The sequence below is a fragment of the Clinocottus analis genome, unplaced genomic scaffold (assembly GCF_023055335.1).
Source record: "Clinocottus analis isolate CAN_PGR_092001 unplaced genomic scaffold, fCliAna1.0.p SCAF_8, whole genome shotgun sequence".
Classification (NCBI taxonomy): Eukaryota; Metazoa; Chordata; class Actinopteri; order Perciformes; family Cottidae; genus Clinocottus; species Clinocottus analis.
Window position 1 is genome coordinate 1585143 of NW_027176240.1, and position 23521 is coordinate 1608663.

General features: G+C 41.9%; 2 protein-coding genes across 11 annotated transcripts in view; both read right to left on the reverse strand.

Annotated features, from left to right (window-relative positions):
• The window catches only part of LOC137779518 (echinoderm microtubule-associated protein-like 6), a 59814-nt gene extending 55653 nt beyond the window's left edge, over nt 1–4161 (reverse strand). For all 5 annotated transcript variants that reach the window (XM_068567337.1, XM_068567335.1, XM_068567336.1 and 2 more), the window contains exon 1: nt 3925–4161. In XM_068567337.1, the coding sequence (XP_068423438.1) occupies nt 3925–4121 (197 nt within the window). In that variant the 5' untranslated portion in view covers nt 4122–4161. The remainder of the gene's footprint in view (nt 1–3924) is intronic.
• Nucleotides 4162–9345: 5184 nt separating this feature from the next.
• Nucleotides 9346–23521, reverse strand: part of LOC137780223 (reticulon-1-A-like) — a 28036-nt gene continuing 13860 nt past the window's right edge. For 4 of the 6 annotated variants that reach the window (XM_068568669.1, XM_068568668.1, XM_068568667.1 and 1 more), the window contains 6 exons: nt 14615–14822; nt 13867–14005; nt 12339–12408; nt 12040–12086; nt 11405–11463; nt 9346–10600 (listed from right to left, as the gene is read on the reverse strand). In XM_068568669.1, the coding sequence (XP_068424770.1) occupies nt 10558–10600; nt 11405–11463; nt 12040–12086; nt 12339–12408; nt 13867–14005; nt 14615–14822 (566 nt within the window). In that variant the 3' untranslated portion in view covers nt 9346–10557. Of the gene's footprint in view, nt 10601–11404; nt 11464–12039; nt 12087–12338; nt 12409–13866; nt 14006–14614; nt 14823–18468; nt 18575–22599; nt 22781–23521 lie in introns of those variants that run through there. The other 2 variants (XM_068568670.1, XM_068568671.1) reach the window with 2 other exon arrangements.

Consider the following 23521-nt stretch of genomic DNA (forward strand, 5'->3'; position numbering starts at 1 on the left):
AAGTCTTGTTCTGTTAGGAAGGAGTTTCAGTCAAAAAACTGTGTCGTTTGGTTCAAAAATAGAAAAAAATGATGTTTTTTATGTCAAAAGATTGTCTGAATGGGGCATGCTGGGTATTAAAATGGTAGCAGTCGGAGTTTCCAACAGGTTAAGTCACTTGTTATTCCCGAATGACTATTTTTTAAAGTTACTTCCTTCGTCTCGCTGGTTCCTCTGGTTGCTTGTATAAAACAAAGTGCTGATCCAGGACCTGATGTCTTCTCCCTCCGCTGTCACGCTCGCTGTAAGTCATCTTTTAGTCACAGCGTTTGGCGAAGTGACTAAAATGCAAATGTAATTACTACCTCGGTCGTCTGCAGATCCCCCTCCTCCCCCCCCATTGCATTGTGGGAGCAGCCGCAGTGCAGCAGACGACCTGGAGTCCAGACGTGTGTTTGTGTTTCAGCGATTATCACGAGATGAAGTCATTAAAACATGCTAACATGCTAACACATGCTAATGTCGTCATTAAAGCAGCTCTTCAGACTCATAGTAGAGAGACGAGGATCACAGGAGAATGTTTAAGGAAGATCAAATGAAAACAGATTGTTTCCGTCACTGATTTTTTATATGTTTTTAAATATTTTGACACTTTAGGCACCAACAAAAAAAGATGAATATTTTCCATAAACGGGGTTTTTCCATTCAGCCGTGATGCTTAAACTCCAGATGTGTTGATCCCACTCGGTTCTTGTCTGGCGTACAAATGGTTCCCCAAATAAAAAAACTGTGTTATATTAAATATAGAGAATATCCAAACATGTGACTCATATTAATTGGAACCAGGAAGTGAACGAGGGTAAAAAAAAATTTCGAAATCGACGCAGCGAAACCACAAAAGTCCTCTTTTTTATTCCATCTGTATGTTTCATATTTTTCTTACTGTTTATTTATTTTAATTTTGTTTTATTACTGTTCTACTGTTTATTTATATTACTTCATCTTTATTTACTTGTGAGCAGCGCTGCTGTAATCCTGTAATTTCCCCACTAAGGGACTAATAAAGGATTATTTAATCTGATTTAAGTCATTTTATGATGTAGAAACATGTTTAATAATGTTCCTAATTCTAATATATTAGTCAAAATTTAGGTTTAGAGTCATCGTTATTCTTACAAATCAAACAATTAATCCATTAATTGAGAAAATTATCATTAGATTGATCTATAATCATGAAAATAGGATAAGTAAATAATTAAAAAGGAGCTCCACCTCAAGCAAATACAACAGTAATGCATCAGTAACAATAAAATGATGATACAATATATAACAGTGGTCATACTTTTACTGAAGAAACATATTCAATGCAGGATTTTTAACGCAATATTTTTACAGTGTAGTATTAGTACTTTCACTCAGGATCTAAATACTTCCTCCACTATTATTGTGACACACATAAAAATGTAAAAAACATTAACCTGCAGATAAAAACCTTCAAAAGACACTTTCATACTAACATACACACTGTCTGGTTAAAGTTGCATGTCAAATAATCGCCTCACGCCGCGGTTTGAATCCCTCGTTGCGTGACAGCGATCGTCTGTTTGTGCAGAAACGTTTTCACATGAAGTCAGAAGCGTCGCGGCGGCTCGGAGGCGACGCCGCACATCCCACCGTACTGTCAGCTGTGAGCTCTGCTAATTTGGCACAAACGCAAATCTAACACTCCTATCGGAGGGCATGAGGCAGCATCCAGCTTTTCAATTAGTACTACACACACACACACACACACACACACACAGTACCACAGGCAGCAGCTGACTGGCCTTCTGAATAAACTGTCCAAACACTCCTGCTGCTCTGATGACTCATCGGCTGTTTAGTGTCGATGAACATGCCAGGTGTGCGTGTGTGTGTGCGCACGTGTGTGTGTGTGTGTTTCGTTGGGATGAATGGGCGCCCTCGCTGCTTCGTCTTCCTCCTCCACTTGCCTTAATTTGCTCTCATCAACAGAGAAAATCCCTTCTGCTGCTTCTCCTTCATCAGCCGCTCAACACGTAACGACAAAACGCTGCAGATATCGACACACAACCGACGACCCCGGGGCCTAACAACTTACATTCATTTACATACAACTATTGTGCGACGGTGAGCACGTTGTCGGAGCATCGCAATGCACTCAACAATGCAAGTCCTCTTTAGAAATAGATGGTGTTTTGTAGATATAGGAGTAAATAATTGGAGCCTTTTTTTGCACCCTTGCAGTTCCATAATGATTGAGGGTCACTAAATGTATAAATAAAGCGGACAAAATGGCGAAAAAAAATGTTTTTGTAAAGTGCATTTACTTCCTGAATCAGATGCAAAACCCAAACTAGCAACTAAAAGAGGTTAAAAAAGCTCCATGAAGCTGCAGAGATTATTCTCTGTGAGTTCAACCCACAGACTGTATTAAAGATGGCCGACATGACAGCTACCCAAAAAGTGAAGCCGAAACATCCCAATCTCCCCCTGCTGGCTGGCTGCAGTATAGCTCCGCCCACTAAGGCATAGCCCCGCCCCCTTAATGTTAGCGGATGGGACATGAGCCCCTCAAAAAAGAACATTTTTCCAAAGATGGTTTCTGTCGTTTCAGGTGCTTCCTCTCACATTTTGGGCATTCTTCAATACAATATAATAATTAATAGACACCTGTCGGTCCGTCCTGACCGTGAAACAGACTCTCCGTTATGTAATTGCCATGAGATAATCCCAGATTAAAGGTTTTGGGTGTTTGTGAACAAATGTTCAATTGGCTCGTGCGGATCAACGGACCGTCCTCTTGGCGTTAAACAGGGTTCTGGAGGATTTATGGGCTCTTTTTTTGACACATTGCTCATCTTTGTGAAGTTTATAATCATATCTTTTCAGAAAACTATAATATCTTTCATCATCTCGTTGTAGTGAGATATTCCAGAGAGCTGCACCTAATGGGTAATTCAATGTTCTCCTGTGAATTTTTGCTTTGTTCTTTTCCTCCCGCTTCCAGTTTATTAATTTCAGATGAGCACGCCGGCGTTCATCACCTGAAACTGCGTCTGTTCCTCTAAGAAGATCACAGCTGTGCGGCTCGTTAGGACTTCATCATCTCAGGCCTCTTTGTTGTATTAGATTCAAAACATCATGAACATATTCAGCAGTTGTTAGATTACATGTTATGAGACAACCAGGGTTCATCATACGCTTCACCCGCTGAAAACTGTGGAACCAATTTTTTGCTCCACAGATATCACGGTACTGCGATATATTGATTATTGCGATTTGTTAGCTTTTTTTCAACCGCAAATTGTCCCCAAAGGAAAGCTTTGTCAACAAAAAATAAATTGATTTGACTAATGTAGGACCAAAAAACGTTTAAAATTGATTTAATAAAAGATCGATACTCGGCTTTCGGGTATCGATACATTATCGCCACTCAAAATATCGCGATACTATCGCTGTATCGAGTTTTTCCCGCACCTCTACAAATCATCAGCTAAAAAGCATCCTTGTGCCACAGAGAAGAAGAAGAAGTGTTTCTGTTTAGATTTTTTTTTGGCTTCTGTCAAACAGAACTGTGTGGGAGGAAAAAACCCCGGCAGAGTTTCTAAAAAACATCTCAGAGAAGTCGAAGAGTCGCCCGGAGGCAACACAACAATACTCAGAGTGGGAAGGTGAAACATTCAGGACTGAAGATTTCATTCAGTAGAGTTTGTCGACCACAAATATTCATCAAAATGGAACAAAGAGAGCGATTTATTTCATGAAAATGACTTTGTGTGGAAGATGCTCGCTTGATTTGTCAAACGCATCGTGTCAAAGGCAAAAAGATACACGCAAAGAAACGTGTGAAGAGGAAAATATCTTATAAAATCAATTGAAAGTAGATCAAACTGACTTCTAACAGGTGTGGCGGCATAGTCTTACCTGATGATGTCATCGTTGTGTCCCAGGTAAAACCTCTGGCTGTGCTCTCTGGTGTTGTACACCACGCCGACCCCGGCCACGAAGTACACCACCTCCTTCCCGGCGGTGTAGTACAGATTATTCCGGCACTGGTGGCCCCGGTACCCGTAGACCCAGTCCAGCCTGAGCCGGCAGCCCGGGGCGCTCCGGTCCGACATCCTCGCTCATCTGACGGGGAACCGTGTCTGCTGCCGCTGCCGCTGCTTCACTCAGGCTGCTGCCGCTGCCACTATCGCTGCCGCTATCGCTGCCGCTCTCGCTGCCGCTCTCGCTGCCGCTCTCGCTGCCGCTGCCGCTCTCGCTGCCGCTCTCGCTGCCGCTGCCGCTCTCGCTGCCGCTCTCGCTGCCGCTCTCGCTGCCGCTCTCGCTGCCGCTCTCGCTGCCGCTCTCGCTGCCGCTCTCGCTGCCGCTGCTTCACTCAGGCTGCTGCCACTGCCGCTCTCGCTGCCGCTGCCGCCGCTTCACTCCGGCTGCTGCTTCTGGTTTAAGATCCTTTAGACCAGCAGACACATTATCGATTAATTGATATTAATCGCCCAAAAATATCTTTTTTTTTTGGTTTCAGACATTTAATTTTCGTAAATTCCTCATCTTTCTTTCCTAAATGCTCATTATCTCTGCATACATACGATATTGATGCTCATATGTGCACATTATCAGCATCAATACAGAGAAATCCGAGCTGTGATTGATCAAAATTAAACAGATCGAGGAACAAGAAGGCTGTCCACCTGCTGCTTAAAAATCTATTCACAATCACACTTAATAATGCTATTTTAACTTCATAATCTTCTACACGGTTAAAAGAAATACCTTCAAATGGCTCGTGGCACATTATGCTTCATGTATGTTAACCTATAACATACATGACTACTGTTTACTGTCTTTTTTATATTGATCTTTTGCTTTTTGTATACAAGTAAGAAGAGCAAAGGGAAAGCGGCGTCTAATTCCATATATGTGCACATTTATTAAGCTATCCGATAACTGCGTTAATCCTCAAATGTGACAATATGATTCATGCACGTGACGGTAAATGTACAGAAACATGTGTTGTGTGTGTGTGTGTGTGTGTGTGTGTGTGTGTGTGTGTGTGTGTGTGTGTGTGTGTGTGTGTGTGTGTGTGTTTCTTAAGAGTTATTTCATTACTCACGGGTCATTTTCCATCTCTGGTCAGATCTCTGCGTCCATATAGTTCTGCATCCAGCAGGTGAATTTAAATAGCGCAGAAAAAAACCAGGCGGCTCTCAATCAGCCTTTATCATCTTCATCATCTTCATCCTCAGGTCTGCTGCTGAATGAATAATCCCGCAGAGTTTCTGATGCACTCCGACAGTATTTCGTGTTTCTCTCCTGTGGGTTGAGTGCAATCTCCTTTAATATTTCTAAAGGGACTATAACCGTGTTCTTATTGCACTATAAACTATAAAAACCGTGACGTTATATCGACTCATAGTGCACCCGGTTGAGTCATAAAAAACGAACTTTTCTTGTGTTTATAAACTGCAGTTTTTAACTCTGAGCCTCAGCCTGGAAGATGTGTAGACGGCTCCACGGCGCCAAGGATTAAATTTTACTTATTATAAAGGAAATAAAAGAAGGAAGAGACGGAAATAGAGAACATATTTTAACGGGTTTTTTTTTTGTTGAAGTTCTGTCCAATGGAAAAACGCACAATTGATGGAGGATTCTGCTCCTGGAAAATATAATCCCTCCTCACACTAATCCTCGACCTCGGCACCAGCCATGGTTACTACACACACGGGCTGCTTGTTTGTGTGTTTTTCCCTCCTGTCTCCTCCGTTTGTTCACATCATCCCTGCGCGGATTAACGCGCGCGCGGCGCGTAAAAGGTGGAGACGGTTTCCGCTGGAAGGAGCGACACAAAAAAAACCACACACAAAAAAAAACGTGCGAAGGCTCACAAACCCATTCACAACTCTGTGCGCGAGTAACACACACACACACACACACACACACACACACACACACACACACACACACACACACACAATAAAATCCACCAGAGTCAGGAGAACAGGGTGTGAAGCCTCTCAGTCTCTAAAAAAAATTTTAAAAAAAGAAGCGAGTTATTTCCACTGTGCAAGGATCGTTCCAGATGAGGAAGAGGAGGAGGAGGAGGATGAAGAGGCTGAAAAGAGGGTTTTAATCACCGCAGGTGAGGCAACTTCATGCGGGCAGAGGAGGAGAGAGAAGCCCCGCGTTCACACCGCAGCATCCCGGCCGGATGACAGCAGAGGGAAGTCCTGATTCCCGGCAGGAGGAGAGAGCATCCTCCCGCTGCAGCCGAGTCCCTCCACCCACAGACAGAGAGAGAGACAGACACACAGGTGAGCAGACAGACAGGTGAGCAGACAGACAGGCAGCTGAGCAGTAAGCCGGACTCCTGATGGAGACCCTCCCAGACCGCCGAGTCTCCTCTCAGTGATGTTTTTGCTCGCTCGGTTTCGGACTGACGAGCAAAGAGCCGTCAAGCTCAACACCAGGCAGAGTGTTGCACCCCGTTTCCGGTCTCTAAGCAAGTACAAAATAAAAAGGAAGTTGAATCAAAGGGCTGCACAAGAAAATACACTATACTAAATAATACAACAGATTAAAAAAAAAAAAGATTAGCGGAAAAAGGAGCAGAAACTGAAAAAAATATTTTTTTTGTCTTATTAAAATACACTTGCCACTTTTATTTTTGTAAATATACTTGTTTAAAGTATCTGTTGTTGCACTCATATGGTTCTTTTATTATATTTTATATTATTTTATTCACTGAGTCAAATTCCTTGTATGTGCAACGTATTTGGTGCATAAATTATTCAGATTTATTTCTCTTCTCACTCGTCGTCTCACAGCATCTGGTGACATTTATGTTGGGAAACTTTGGACTAAACTAGCAAACTGCATGTATTACGTATAGTTGAGACAATACATTTAACTGTTTAGAGGAAGGAATCAACAACACTCGTGTATTTTACATAGTTGTTGCTTATCGGTGCTTTTACTTTGGTAAATGTGTTGCGTACTTCCGTCACTGAGAGAGTGTGTGAGTTTCTCAACACACTGGAGCGTTACACAATACGTGTTGAGCTCGTTGTTAGCTTAGCATTAGTGTAGCGTGTTGAGCAGCCCGCTGTAAAACTTCAGGCTTTAATTTTGAAGGCTAAATCTCTCCACTTCCGGTCTTATTGTGGTGGGGGTTGTCGCGCGCTTGTTGCAGCTCGTACACTCGGGAGGTAACCATGACGCACGGAGAGAAAACACCCGGCTCCGCTGGATAAGACGCACGGCCGCAAAGCATGCTGGGACTTTGAGTTTATGCCGTTTTTCACCATTTTTTTTATCAGTGAGGATAAAAAAATATAAATAACACATTTGTGAGAGAAAGCTAATGTTTCTTAAAAACATTTAATTTAATTTAAGTATTAATATTGATGCTATATATATATATATATATATATATATATATATATATATATATATATATATATCTTTGCGTTGCACCTGCAGCACAACATTTCTATTTTATTGTTCCTTATTCAAAGTTTAGATATTCACTAACATGTACAGACATTAAAAAACATGAAATCACATCAATGTTTTCAGATATTTGACTATTTTTCAAGCACATTTATTCCAATATTGTAAGATGTAATGCAAATATGTAAATTAAAGATTCTGATTCTTTAGGTCAGGGAGGCTTCTGGCTCGTCCAGCGTAAACATGGAGGGCTTCTCGTCTATCGCTGGTGACTGAAGTGGAAAATACTTCCTGCAGAAGATAAAAGCAGCTTCATTAAAACCGACCACAGGGAGCGGCTGTGGGCTTTAGACCCGACTCATCTGTTTTCACGCTGACCTCAGATTTAATTCATAATCACCCAACAGATACACACCTGTAGACGCACTGAGTGGGCGATTCAATCAACTCTGAGCGACACAAGAGATCAGCTCTGACCGTCTCAGCAGAAACTGAACTTTATAAACTACTTCAGGTTGGAAGGAGTTCCTGATTGTTTTGTCTTCTCCATGTTTTCAGCAAAAAAATAGACAGAATTCATGCTTTTTTACTTGAATGTTTTTTAAAGAGTAAGAGATTCTGTAATATCCCCACTAAGGGACTTATAAAGGATTATGTCATCTTATTTTTTACTTTAAAAAGACACTTGCTTCTGCTCTAAAGGAACTGAACAAACACAAACGACTGTCAGAAACATCTGAGCAAAATGTTTGTTAGTTGAGTACAAAAAAAACTTTAAAAAGATCTGTGCCAGGAGCTAAAAACAATTTAAAAAAAGTCAAGTGACATTTTTATGCACTTAGATTGTAAATAGAATTGGACTCTTTAGATTTTTGTGGTGTAAAAATGATTTCCTGCGTCCGAGCTCTGCTGGTTCTGTTGTGCCATCTTGAGGCCAAAGTATAAAAATACACTAAATGGTAAAAAAAAAAGTTCAGTTCGAACTGTTCAAACTAATGAACGAATGCGTCTGATCTTCGTCTTTCAGAGGAAGATGAAGGCTGAACAACAGCTGAACAACATTCAGGAGTTCTACCTTTGTTCTCCTGGAGATCCTGGTTCTTCTCCTGGAGTCCACCGTATTTAAACCTCTGAGTTCTTGCTGAAGGTATCTGTGGTTCATCTCCATATGAGCGTCTTTTACCCAGAAGCCCCTGCTGGAGGAGACCCAGCATCAAGATAACCAACTGAAAGAGCCGACACTGTTGCTGATAGTCTATTTGTCGTTGTAGAGTCATCGTAGAAACCCCAAATTAATTCCAATACTTGTGTTTATTGTATGCATTTCTTCAGCAAAGTCTTGGGAAAAAATGTATTTCTGCTAATAAATCACTTTTAAAAGATATTTTGATCATAACGATGAACATCCAGCATGATATGAGCCAGATTCCCCAAAAAAGCCTCCTGGAGCGTCAATAAGACACCTTTTTGGAAAGATTAGGACCTAAAGAATCAGAATCTGCAACAAAAATCACAATAAAACAAAGTCTTGGTCTGTTAGGAAGGAATTTCAGTCCAAAAACTGTGTCGTTTGGTTCAAAAATGGGGAAATGACGCATTTTACGCCAAAAGATTGTCTGAATGGGGCATGCTGGGACTTAAAATCAAGCTTAAATTACAACCGTCTCATAATCAGTCAAATGTTTGAATTAAATTAAAATCTTTTAACATCAATTTTGGTTCATTTCATGAAAATGTATCACACAAAAAAATATTACATCTTTGTTATAAACAACTTATCAGGTAACATTTTTCCATTCATCTTCATCTGTACCGTTTTCCATTGAAAACCGACACCAGCGGAAGCTAACTAGCGTTAGCCGAGGGGTTGACGGACAGACGAGGAGGCGGGTCTTTCTTCGTCTAGAAGCTTTATTGATAATTGTTTACATCTCACAATGCATTCCACAAACACGGCTCCCGGCTGGAAGCTTTTTATCGTCACAATTGAAGTATGAAGTTTATCATTCACAATTATACTTGCATAACAAAGAAATGCTCGAAAGGTTTCCCAAAGTCACATCAAGTTGCAACTTCATTAAGATATTTGTTCCACAGACAGTATGGTTGTTTTTTTTGTGTTTTTTTTTTCTAAATCCCCCATTTCTTTTTTTTTTGTGTGTTTTTTTAAAACTTTTTAAAATATTTAAACTGATGTGGATGAATGTAAACGTGTTTCTTCCAGAGATTTTCATTACTAGACAGCTGCAAATGACATGGAAATAACGACTTTGATGTAATTAATGGATTCGTCTGGCAAAGGTTTTCTAGGTGTTTCTAGCTAGAGTTACTCAGAAGCAATGACGGGTTGTTTTTTATTCTTTTTTAAATGCTAGTACCCCTAAACCCCCCAAGACGTTCACAAATTCGTCACATCGAGGCAAAAAGCACTCCGCAGGTTATCGAGGAAACGAGCCCGAAGCTTCAGGGACACTAAGGTGTTTCAGTTAAACAGCTAAATCACAAAATACTACTCCGTCATCATAGCAAAAAAACAAACAAACAATACACATGAGGTGCTGCTCGCTGGGAAACAGCAGACGAAGGAAACCCCCCAAAAATTAAAAAAATCTCTCTCTCTCCTCCAAAAATGATGGAAGTAAAACACCCGAACTCGACGACGGGAGGGAGCGATCGACTTCCCACAATGCACTGGGTGAGGAGAGGGAGGGTTTTTTTTTAAATACGAGAATAAAAATATGTTTCCGTGAGTTCCAGAAACGCATTAAAGGAAACGAAAGAAAAGGTGAGTGGTGGAGTCGACCTCGGGGTCGTGAACTCTGACCGGCTTCAACTTTTCCAGAAAAAAAAACACACACGGAGAAAAAAAAAAAAAGAAAAGAAAAAAAGGAATTCTGAACTGGAAAAAAAAGTGTTTTATTATTTTAACAAATAAAGTTAGAAGGGCTGCGTCCACACCAGACCCTTCCTTCAGCCTTCCTTCATATCTCCTCCCCCCTTCCTCCCTCCCTCCCTCCTTCCCTCCCCCACCTTCACACACTTCTCCCCTCCAACCGTCGCTCCTCAGGACTTCCTCCTGAAGCCAAACTCAGACTTATCGGTACTTTACTCTTTTTTGCGTTTCATCCCGGGGACCTTCGCCTGGATCCTGGAGGACGAAGAGGACGAAGAGGAGCGAAAAGATTAATACAGGAACGGGTTCAAAGACATAAATGTGAGAGAGTGTGAGAGAGAGTGTGTGTGAGAGAGAGAGAAGGCGTAAGTGAGAGTGTGAGAGAGTGTGTGTGAGCGAATGTGAGAGAGAAAGTGTGAGCGAGAGAGTGAGAGAGTGTGAGAGGGCGAGATAGTATGAGAGAGAGAGTGTGAGAGAGAGTGTGAGAGAGAGTGTGAGAGAGTGTGTGAGCGAATGTGAGTGTGAGAGAGAGAAAGTGTGAGCGAGAGTGAGAGAGGGCGAGATAGTATGAGAGAGAGAGAGTGTGTGAGAGAGAGCGAGAGAAAGTGTGAGCGAGTGTGAGAGAGAGAGAGTTAGAGAGAGAGAGAGAGTGTGAGAGAGAGATAGTGAGTGAGAAAGTGAATGTATAAAATAATTTTACAGCTGCATTTTTAAAATGATAATTGTATTATTGATCATTAGATGTAATAATTAGTTATTGTTCAGTAATGCATGAGAATGTATTAGATGAAATATAAATCTTTTTAAAATTTTATGAACATGTAGAACATTTATAAGGTAAAGAAAAAGAATATTGAAATAAAGTTGAGCCTCTTATAATTTGTAGTTTTGACTATTTAAATCATAATCTCAGACTTCCAGACGACACGTCAAACGCTCTTCAAGTTAAAACCAGTTCACGTCTCTTCTGACTCACTAAAGTCACTAAAGTCACACAAAGCTCCAGACACAGCTGAAGACTTCACTACAAACTATTGTGTAACCAACAGAGCGACTTACTTTCCAACGACGTCCTTCACCTGGTTGTTGACCAGAGCCAGGTAGTGGTCGATCTGAGCCTGAAACACAAAGAAACAGTCAGGTTGAAGTAAAAGTACACAAGTTTGAACAAAAAAACAAACATTTAACTGATACAATGTTAAAAAGTTGAGGTGAAACGTCTCTTTGCAGACATTTCATCAGGTTACGATGTGTATTTTATCTCCAATCTTAATGTGTAAACTAAAGCGGTCAAATAAATGCAGTTGAAATGCTAAGTAGCATAAAATGAAGTACTAAAAATACTTCAGTAAAGTACTTAATGAGACAGTTTGTGGCTCTTTACATCCTGCTTTGTTCCTCATCAACTGTCACTATATATTGTATTTATCATATGTAATGAATGCAAAATAAGCTGAACTCTTATTTCTACATTAAAAATCACTCTTTTAGTTGAATGTTTGACTCGATCACTGGATTTTACAACCGATACGCAGCTGCACACTTCAAATAATTGGAAGAATAAAGTCAAATTTAGATGATAGACACAGCAAACACACAGACTAGTAGCAGAAAAGAGAGTTTGATGGTTAAATATATGAAAGAAAACACGGCTGAGACTAAGGATCCGTGTTGAATCATTGGTGAAGACTTACCTGGTGTTTCTCATAGACGATCGGGCAGCTGAACAGTCCGATCAGAGCTGAAGAGGAAGAGGAAGAAGAAGAGGAAGTCATGTGACCAGTTTAGCGCCCGCTGCTGCTTCTCGTCATTCTGATTCAAACCTACAAACTCCGACAGACACTGAATCTCTCACAGAGCAAGCCAACAGACGGCTGTGATGTAAATCAGTGTAATTCTCCATTTCACCACCAGAAGGAGCCAAAGTACGACTAGTGTGTTGATCACATCCATCATTAAACTAGTTAAGCTAGTTAAGCTGCTGGTTCCTCACCCAGAATGAGAATAGTGAGCCCGTTGAACAAGGAGCCGACGTAAGTCAGGATCCACATCAAGCCGGCAAACTGCAGACAGAAGAGAAAGATTATTAAACACACACACACGAGGATTTAACGCACAACTTTAACTTGTAGCAGAGTATTTCTACTCTGAATTGTTGCGTTTACTGAAGTAAAAGGTCAGATTACTTCGTCCTCCAACAATTCCTCCATTAAACCGCTCTGGATCGATATTATTTAGTAGTGTCTGGAATTAATTCAGTTATTCTCATTAATTAATCATATGTACATTCAGTCAACCTTCAGACAGACACTCGAAGAGTAAATCTAAAAGTGAAATCTGACCGAGACGAGTCGTCCGTTTCTCTTTACGAAGAGTCAAAAATACCCGACGCTGAGCAGAAATATCTCGGCGGCCATGTTGTTTTCCATTATACTCGGCAAAGAGAGCATTCCTGTTTATTACAAGACAAAGACTTAAATGCATTTTTAAAGTACACAGGACAAAATGTTTGAAAAAAATGGATTTACTGCGATATTTTTAAAAAAAAGGGAAAAATTAAAGAAAATCGGAAAGTTTTGCCCGAATTAATGATCAAAACTTATTTGCAATCGATGACTAATTGTGAAGAATGTCACCTTGTTCAAAGATCCACGAGTATAATGTTTACATGTATACTATATATGTATACTTATGAAAAGAGACATTGTGATAAAATGGGATTAAATAACATCTGGATATTTGAGGGTTTTAAAAACAGGATCGCGGTGCAGAAACCAGTCTGGTCTGTGTTTAGTAAAAACTGAGATTGAAATCCTGGAGCCGTGTTAACGCACATGCTCCCAGCGCCGCAATGCAACGTGACAGGTTCCTGCTCGTGTTAATGATGAACATGGAAACAGCCCCGGAGCAGAAGGCAACCCAACATGGCTGCCGGTGTGAAGACCCGACGCGGTGAGACGTCTGACTGGATGCTGGAGGGGGTGCGGGGGGTTGTGACATTTAACGACCTGCTTCTGTGGCTCTTAACTAGTAACAGGAAATTAATCCAGAATTTAAAAAATTTTTTTCCAGAGGCTCAAACTTCCTCCTGATCAGATTTTTTTTTACCCTTAAAAGGGAAGTTGCTCTGCAGCGTTGCGCTCAGATCTGTATTTGGACGGCAGGGTGCAGGGTGCAGCGAGGCGACGACAGGCCTCCGACAGCTGCAGAGCTCTGAAAGCTCATCAGTCACCAACAAGGATCTACAGACGCTCTAATCCACTGAGGTTGCTGCTGATTAACACGACTGAGCCTTCAAAAAAAACTGTCCGGAAGTACAGGAAGTCCAAAAACATTTCAATTAAAGCATTTAGTGTCGGAGAGAAGCTAAAAGCTACAAAAGTAGCCTTTAACGTCTTAAACAAAAACCCCTAAAGCCTTTTCAGAAACTGCTGGAACTTCCTGGAGGAGCCGGAGGACGAAGGAGATCCCTCGAGGTCTCCACCCTAATTTATTCATTCATTCATATTCCTCATCCTCACCTTGATGGAGTCGATCAGGTCCTCGACCAGGAACAGGTGCCTTAATTCGCCGATGTACTTGTTGAGTTTGGCGAGAGTCAAGTCGCTGTACTTGTGGACCATGTCCTCGGACAGCGCCACCTCCTGGTCCAGGTACTGCCTGTGAGGAGGAGGAGAGGAGGAGGAGAAGGGGTTAACGACAGAAGAGGAGGATTCACCGAGGGTTTAAAACACAGCAGGATGCAGAGAAATCATCTCGTGATGTGTGCGACGATATATTGAGTGGGTTTATGGGAAAAAACACAATACAAAATAAGTAAAAGGACATGTAATCTGAGCCAGACACGCGTTGTAACCTCAGCAGACTGCACAGCGCCTGCAGCACCGACTGATTATCAGGATTAAATCAGGTCATTGATTCCTGTGACGAGATTGGCCGAGTTTAATTCCCGATGAAATCAGACTTCTTTATTTTGCATCCTATGCTTCTCCCTTTGTGTCATACATCCACATTATTTTGATGCTTTTTTAATGAGTTATGTTAAAGTGTCTGAATATCTTAAAGTGTGTGTTATTATTCTGAATTACGACTTTAAGAGGTGGAAGGACGCAATAGTTTGATTATTTTTTAGGCCGAAAAAATTTAATCTAGTGTCTGAATTATAACGTTTATATCACAATAGGCATGGAAGGAAAGAGGAACATGAAAACAGCTGATAGTACATTTTAACAGCAGTGTAAACGACAGGACCCTGAACACTTTACTCACTTGAACGGGTGTCCCTCATCTGACTTCTGGATGGCCTGCAGGATGCCTTTGTATATCCTGAAGCAGATGGTGACCGAGAGCAGAGCCAGGCCGATGTAGGAGCAGACGCTCACGATGCTGCACACCGTCAGGGAGAGGAGCAGCAGCAGGGCGGCGCCGAACACCACACCGGTGGTCTTCACATCACGCCAGTAGAGGAGATCCACCACTGCAGGAAGAAGAGGAGGAAGGAGGAGGAAGGTCAGTGACGGACATCCGGGGAGAAAGTGACAGTTATCTCTTCAAATGAGGACTGGAAAAGGAGTCAAAGCACCACATTTTTATATTTTTTAGATTATAGTTCATATGAATTTATTTATTATGGGTTTTTATTACGGAATATAGGCTCTTAGTTTCATAATGTTTAAGAATAAATGGACTTTCGACTGCAGACGTGTCCGATAACGAACCGATTGAGCGAATTCCTTAAACTGCATGACGAGTGGTTTTCAGTTAATCAGTAAATTTCACACCTCTCACACAAGATCACAAATCCTTAACTTGTGGTGGGAAGTGACAGAGGTATTTGTTTGAGTGAAGCTAAAACATTTAAAAACAAAAAAACTTGTGTGTTTGGAGTCCACACCAAACATAAGACTTGAATTGTCTTGAATAAGACCAACACGAATCAGCGTTAAGTCTTAGTGCTTCGGGGAGAAGCCGTCAGAGTCCAACATTGTTTCTTAAAACCAGACTTTGATTTTCTGCTTTAACAGTCGCGTGGTTGGTGCCTGTGACGGAGCAACTTTTAGGTTTATGTCCTGTGCTGCAGCTCTGCAGGAGGTCAGAGGTCACACACTGTCATCCCCTCACTCCTGACTCACAAACTTAATCATCTCTGTGCCTTCTGGACTTTTCTATTCCTTCCCCCGATGCCACAACGACTACTTCCCATTGCCGAGCCACATCGGGAGGTCATCCACTTCGACTTGTATGAGCATCATTTATCATCGTGCCATCCAAAAACTTAAAAATGTCCACCCCTATGTCAAGCTTTTATGAATTAGGTTTCGTTCAGATTTCTGTGGCGCAACATTGAAACTCCCCTAACATGTATTTTTCGATCCTTTTTGCCAGGTTTTGGATGGAGAACAAAATGGCTGCCGACAAAAGAGGGCAGTGAATAAAGACGAGGATTGCATCGTGGAGAAATATAGACTCGTAAATGTGATCGTGACACTTGAACTTTCTCCTACTGGACGGCAAAATAGGTGCCATTAACATGGGGTATTTTTGATGGATGGTGCTGCAGGGAGCTCTTTGGCTCTCCAAGGATCCACATAGACTGGTGTTGGTGGAGATAGTGGGTGTGGGGATCGAACTGTCCCGGGAGACAGCTGAGCTCATGACCTGGGTCCTGCACGGACCGTGCTTATATTTCACCAGGAAAAATTCCAGGCAGGTCAGTGGACAATTTTAGCAGCCGAAGGAGTCCTGGGTTTCCTACAGGCTCCGACACACGCTGCACTTTGCGACTCTGAACGTCTCGTCGTGTCAGACTGCACGCTGGAATCTGACAGTTTAAGGTTTCTGCCACGCTTATTGGAAAATACGGCTAAAGAGCAGAGTCACATTATTTTAAAATAAAAAAGGGTTCACTTTCAAAATCAAGGACACAATCTACATCTCAAAAAACACTTTATATTTTAGGGACCCAGGATCAGAGTGAGACCTCCATCTCAATAAATAGGTGAGGCGACCGGAGAGTCGCACCAAACCGCACACAATGCAGTGGAATAGTCGGCACAAATCAAATTGTAACAAATAGGGAAAACGTCCAAAAATAATCCTGAATTTCAGCCATTACATCCAGAGACAGAGAGTGTTCATTGATAAGCAAAGTAGCATTAAAAAGCATTAAAACTGAGGCTGCAGGTGAGCTGACGGACAGAGAGACGGCGGCAGGTGCTCGGCGCCACGGACCAAGCACAATGCGTTTGGAAGCGGACCAGAATAATCAAAAGCCAACAAAATGGAGAGGCTTCACAGGCTGGAAAAGCTGAAATCAGATGTGTTGCCAAGTGGACAAATACAACGGAGTACAGAACACGACAAACACTTGTTTAACATTAATTTAGACAAACACAAAATCTAAATCGGTCAGCAACTAAATGGATGAACGCTGCTTCTCTATCTGTTACATCAGAGCATCTTTAGACTGCTGGTCAGAAAACTTCTATAGACAAGAATGTTTTCATAGCTGTTTTTCACCATTTTAAAAAGAAAAAAGAAAAAAAAGGTGCTATTGATAGCTTTAAGCCACTAGAGATTGCACTTTCCTCTACTTCACAACAAGTAGTTGCTAGTTCTGTATGTAAGGCTGCATGTAGAAGAATGCATCTTTATTTTTAGTATTAAAAAAAGTATAGTTTAAAAGAATTAGAGGAGGAAGGAAGGAAACAGACTTGAAGAGTACAAATGTTGCATGTTAGCTCACCTGCACAGTTACCTAATAAATGAGATAAACCAAGAATGGCTCATTACTTGACAAGATCGAAACAAACACCACAGGTATAACATGTTCAATACAGAGGAAGTAGGAGGGGAGGAAAGAAAGCCTTTCTGGTGTTTCTTTTTGGCTAGAGAAGCTGAAATGAGTTGATTTATCAGTCCGCCCAACTCGAAGAGTCATTTTGCGTTTTCTTTCTCACATAAGACAACAAATTGAATCTCTTGTGTTGACGTCATTTTAGCGTCTGATAAATGTATGAATGGCATCGTTAAAAACTATTTTTGGACATTTCATAGGGAGGAAAAAAGGTTAGATTATCATCCATAATGACAATTGTCAATCGCTTAATGCCTTTTTGTGTTTTTAAATTATTTTTTTTTAATGTTTATGGATAACCAGAAAGAAAACTAAATATATTATAACAAATAATGTGAATACTATGAGCTGAAACATTCACACATGCTCCATCTTTTTGTCCGACCAGCTCCTCTGTTACATAGAGTTTAACAAAAACAACAAAAAGTGGACTTTACTTTTTTTTTTTTATTAAAATGCATCTCAGTGCTGCTGCTGTTTTAATGAATGTCACCAACTAACAAAGCTGGTGCTGTCCACTGAGTCCTGAACAGATCAGAGGGGTTGCCAGAAAGACAAGAAAAACACTAATGAATAGAAACAGAGGCTTCATGTTCGGGAAGCTTCTCGCCTATTAAAGCGGGTCTGTACATGTGGGCGTTGACAGCTCGCTAGCATGTTAGCTAACAGCTAGCTTCCCCCCACTCCGTCTCCTTATCTAACCGCTCAGTATGCTAACTAGCAAGGTGTTAGCTCGGTTATGTCGTTTTGACAGAGACGTTGTCTGGATGTGGAGACAAGAACAGAGCAGCGAGCACGAAGAGGGGGAGGCGGGTGAGGAGGAGAGACAGAGAGAGAGCGAGAGGGGGGAGGTACCGCTGTCCAATTGTAGCAGCCTGGCTACATATGGTAGCAGGCGGGCTAGCACCGCCGGAGCCTCGCTAAAAATAGACCCCCGCATCACAGCTAGCTAAACCTAAAACCCTGCGTTTAATCACCAGCCCTCTCCGCAACATGGCCTCAAAGCGAAACATCGGATGTTAGTCTAGCAGCCCGGTCATCACCGAGCGGGTGTGGGGGTGTGTGGGGGGACAAAACGTCAAAACTCGTCCGGCATTGACCTCCGTAGACGGCCCGTTAGACCCCTCTCTCTCTGCGGGCCGACACAGCCGCTGTGCCCGCGTCTCATGCACTAAACCAGCGACATAACCGCGCGCAGTTGCGGCGTGTTAAAGCGGGGGGAGAAAACAGGGGGCCTCGGTAAACAAAAGATTAGGACCAGACTGACCCTGTTTGGCGTCCATCTTGAACCTCCGTTAAGCATGCAGCGACACGGCGGCTCCGCCTGGCTGAGAGGTGAGAGACCGAAGCGAGAGACCGAGAGGAAGAAGGGGAGGAAGAGGAGGAGGGAGGAGGACATGCGCAGCTCGCCCCCCCCCCTCCCTCTCTGGATGGACGAATGATTGCCACAGAATTGGGTTCTGCTGAATTTATTCACGTGTTTTTTTTAACATAAGCTCCAGGACACTTCCTGAATAAAGAAAAGGAAAATGCCCGGATCTACATTTTGGAGAATATGAGGCCAAAAATGAAATATGGACAAAAAAAACATCACTGGAGAGTTTTTTCTTCTGTATGTTAATCAAAGCACAGGAGGTCATCTGCTGCACGTGAACAATGTGAAGTTTGTCTACAGGTAAAAACAATATGAGTAAGTCACATGTTTGCTTGGTTTTGAATTGAGTTTTTACATGGATTTCTAAGAATACAGACTTAAAAATATAGCTTTTAGTAGTAGAATCCAAATCCACTTTTAAATGTAATTTGTAAGACAGAAAACAAATCGAATAACTGCCAGACTTGTGATTCAAATAAATGAATAAACAAAAATAAAAACCTCTTTGATTGCCTGTATCTAATAAGAAAGTCCACAAATATTTACCTGTTTAAAACTATCATGGATTCAGATTTGATGATATTTTTAAAGTAATACTTGGGTACAAAATCATGAATGCACATAACTACTTTTAATATGATCCACATCAACCGCTTTGACAGCGATTAATAAGCAACTACAGATTATTCCAGGTCGGTGGAAACGCACAGATTGTGACACAGCACGATGTCCAAAGTTCGACGAGGGCAGACCGAGGCGTGCATGTGAAAGGCCGTCTGTCACCATGAAGAAACCGGGTCTAAGGATTACGACAGCAGGGGAGGGAGGAGGAGGAGGTGATGGTGTGGTGTAAAAAACCTGGCTGTAAAAGGACAACCAGCCCCAGAATTGCGCAGCAGAATAGATAAAGTTAGGAATTCAAATCCAACCCACGGGAAGGGAAGAAAGGGAGACTGTGCATCCGGTAAAAATCCATGTAAGGAACCGCCAGCTGCCCAGTAACACCAGGCGCTTGCTGGTGGAGGTACTGGCTCCAAAACAAAGAACTGGGATTTAAAAAACAAGCCTGATTATAGTCTTTTTTTTCCTTCTTCAATTATTAATGATATAATATAGGACCAGCACTGTTCAAGCCACATTCAAGACTGATATAAGATGTATAGAACTAAACAAAACAGTGGACTAAAGGCTAAAATCTATGGAGTAAATACAAAAAATCCTGGGATTTTATGTGGCTTTAAGTCATCGTTTAACACTAAATACATATTTTAGCTGATTAGCATTACACCGCATGCAACTGGGCTCGGTCCAAAGTCTTGTATTTGTGCGCTCCAAAGAGCAGAAGCTGCATTTTGTTGTGTCAAAACTGCTGACGGTTACATGACCGGAGGGAGACGCCGAGACATTAAATACATTAAAATACCTGCGAAATTGGAACAGTCTCTCACCTGCAGGCTAATCTTTACATATATGAGCAGGAAGTCCTCTGCATGCCATCGGCTATTCTACCACACAAACGCTCAGGGAGTCGCTTTCCCATGAATGATGCAGACTCAGAGCGACGTTGAAGCATCACCTTCAGGTCAAAGAAAAAGTGAACTAAAATAAAACCGACATGTATCGATCAATATTGTCTTATTAAAGAGATATTGGTCGGTGTAGCTATAAGATACAGACAGAGGATCACACCGTTGGCTGTCATATAATCTCAATGTATTGCTTCAGTAATATACTGATAGTAGTAATCATTTTACTGGCATATAATTAGTAAGAGTAGATTATTCACACAATTGAGAAGCTGGAAACATGAAACTACAATTTTGATTCAAAATAATTGGCGACTAACTCAATTAATTCACTGACTAATCGTTTCAGCTCTCGTCGCTGACAGTAAAATACCATTTTTGATTGGATTTTCAATCTGCTCTCGGCAAAGAAAGTGACCAAAAACTGATATAATCTTGAAGGATTGTGGAGTTCGGAAAGTAACAAGCAACTACGAGACATTCGTGAGGTTGTATTCAAGTATCTGGTTCATATTGTGCAGCTTGAGCTTTGACAACCGGTCACAGCGGCGTCTTTCTGTCGGTGACGGACGTGACGTGAGCAATGTGAATAATGTTCCTCGTTCCTAACGACAGAGACCGTCTCACTGAACTTGCGACATGAAGCTAGATTATTTCACTACTGTTGCAACGACAGAGTCGATTACAAACACACAAAAAAAGTGCTTCTTCACCGCCGGCCTTGTGGAGTCACACAAAACCCTCCTGACAGAAATACAGCAGCTTCTTTCAGTCGAGCGGCGACCGCTTGGTGGTCCTCTTGCTCGCTACCGGCTCAATGAACTGAGCGGAGCTGACACTCCGTGATGAAGCGCAGCGCTGACACGCACAACACACACACACGCAACACAAAGGCTTCAGTGTTGCGATGGGAAGCGACGGCAGGACACATGAAGATCAGCAGACAGCGGACTTGGCATGTGATAACATGCGACGGTATCTCTTTCCATTTTATGATGAGCTATAAAGTGTTAAAGCCATAACTAACTCTATGATGCAAAGCACACCACTTATATTGAACAAGGCTTCATCACAGGATGAAGAACAGCTGCTTCCACCTAATAATGGACTAAACAGCTGCTTTAATCCCTCAACAGGGTGCAACATTTAAAAAGCAATACTTCACCCACAAAATGACCATTTGTATGTAAATTACTCACCTTGTGCGACCTTGAATTCTTGAAGTAAACTTTGTTCTTAGAAAAAATTTGACTATTACCATTTATTTGACTATTTTACCATTTGAAATCCTGCAGCCTTGTCTGGACTTGCACAGACTAGTCGTGTGCATGCGTGTGACCGTTTAAAGGGGAGTACAAATCATCATGTGTGAAGTATTCCTTTAAAAGCAGCAAAAGATAAGACTATGAATGAAATCTACAATGAAAGTATCATTACAACCATAAATCCAACCCTGAACTATCACAATGTCTCACAGAGTGGACTGTAGATTCCTTGTTTCACACACAAATATATATTTTACATGTGAGATGAGGAAAAGCCACAAAATGTTCACATTTCAGAAGCTGAAATTACTTGTTTGTATCCCTCTTGTAGTTCCTAAATAACTTTCAAGGGGGATAATGTGATCGATAACGATAAAAATCTATAGTTTCTGCACAAAATACTGCAACATCACTTCCACTTTCTTCCTTCTAAACATGACACGAGTGACAGGAACACTTAAAACACCAAACATTTTAGTTTGTCTATCACATGGGGTCGGTGCAGAGAGCTGCCAAACCACTGAAAGCTCAGGCCTGACACTTCTCCAGCTCATTAGCATATCCAAGGCATACTAGTCCAACATCAAACAGCCACCTGATGTCACTCTGCTCACAAATCCCTCCCTCCTCCTCTTGCTGTCTACCTTTGGTCACAGTGGCTGACTGTCCAAAGGTTCTCTCTGGAACTGCTGCAATCATGTTATCTGTGAGGGTTTAGCGGCTCCCCGGACAAAGGCGAGACGAGTCACGATCAGATACTAATCAAACTACTCCCAACAGATAAATGAAGCCATAAAATTGGTAAATTATCCCAATATGGAGTCGGATATTTAAACTCCTGATGCCCTACGGAAATATCCGGCAGTCCAGAATTCATCCTGACATTTTAAGAATTACATTTGGTTTCAGGGTTTCCCGAAAGCTCAGCCTGCAACGTTTGACTGGATGAAGCTGGCAGTGGGACATTCAGCTAAATGTGCTGCAACGTCCGACTCCCAATGCCAACAATCGACCAGAGTGAGAGTTTGCCTCCGCTTCAGCACCCATGTCAAATATCTATGTCCTTCAGTCGGCATTAAAGAGCCAAAGCAATACATTAAATACGATATTATTAATGGCATTATTAACCCCTAAAAGTTCCCCTGCAGCGCTGTCCGGCTCCAAACAAGGCAGAGGAAACAGTCCAAACAAGAGGATGACAGAAAGGTGGAGAGAGAGAGAGATATATGTACCCTGTTGTTTCCAGAGCTTTGCTGCAGGATCGTGCTCCTCATTGTCTAGAGAGTTCTCCATGCCGTCCGATCAGCAAACACACATTCCAGACACAGAGTTGCAGAGCAAGTGGCGGTGAATGTGTGCAAGCTAATGTGTGTGTGAGTCTTTGGCCGCAGGAGGAGAAAGATGACGACGAAGGAGGAGGAGGTTGAGAAGGAGGAGGGAGCAAGGCTTCCTTTGGGGAAACGACTGCAGCGAGCGAATGAACGGTCTCCTGTCAGCTGACTGTCTGCTGCCAGCGCTCTGACGCAGCAACTATAAACGTCCCTGCCTCACCCTCCTCCCTCTCTGATCAGCCTGTTTGGCATGCTCTCCCTCTGTCTCTCATCAATCTGATCTTCCCCTTTGCTCTCTCTCCTTCCAATCCCCCCCCAACCCCCCTCTTCTTCATGCCTTATCTCACCCTTACTTCGTCCTTCATCCTTCTTTCGCTGACGAAGCAGTAAAACGGGCAGAAAAAAATAGTCGCGCGTCAACGTGAAACTGATTCACTTGTATTTACTGCACCAACAGACACCGAGAACAGTCTTTTGATAAGTGAAAAGTACACTATCAAACACTAAAAATATGTAAAAAAGGTTATATTTTGATTGCCAAACCACAGATATTACGTTTACAATGACAAGCAGAAAATATTCAGAGTTAAAGTCATGTCAAACAACTACTCAGCTCATTGTTTGATCAGATAGTTCCTGATTTAAGTTTATTTTGTGTAGAGCTAAAGCCTTTTGTTTCAATAAAAAAAAAAAAAAAGGGAAAATCTCTGGAGGTATATTTTTGTCCTCATCTGCCATGAGCTAATAAAGCAAAGTGCAATATTGGTAAATAATGACTGCAAGTTTGAGGACAGAACCTGACTGAACTGGAACGAGAGGGGGC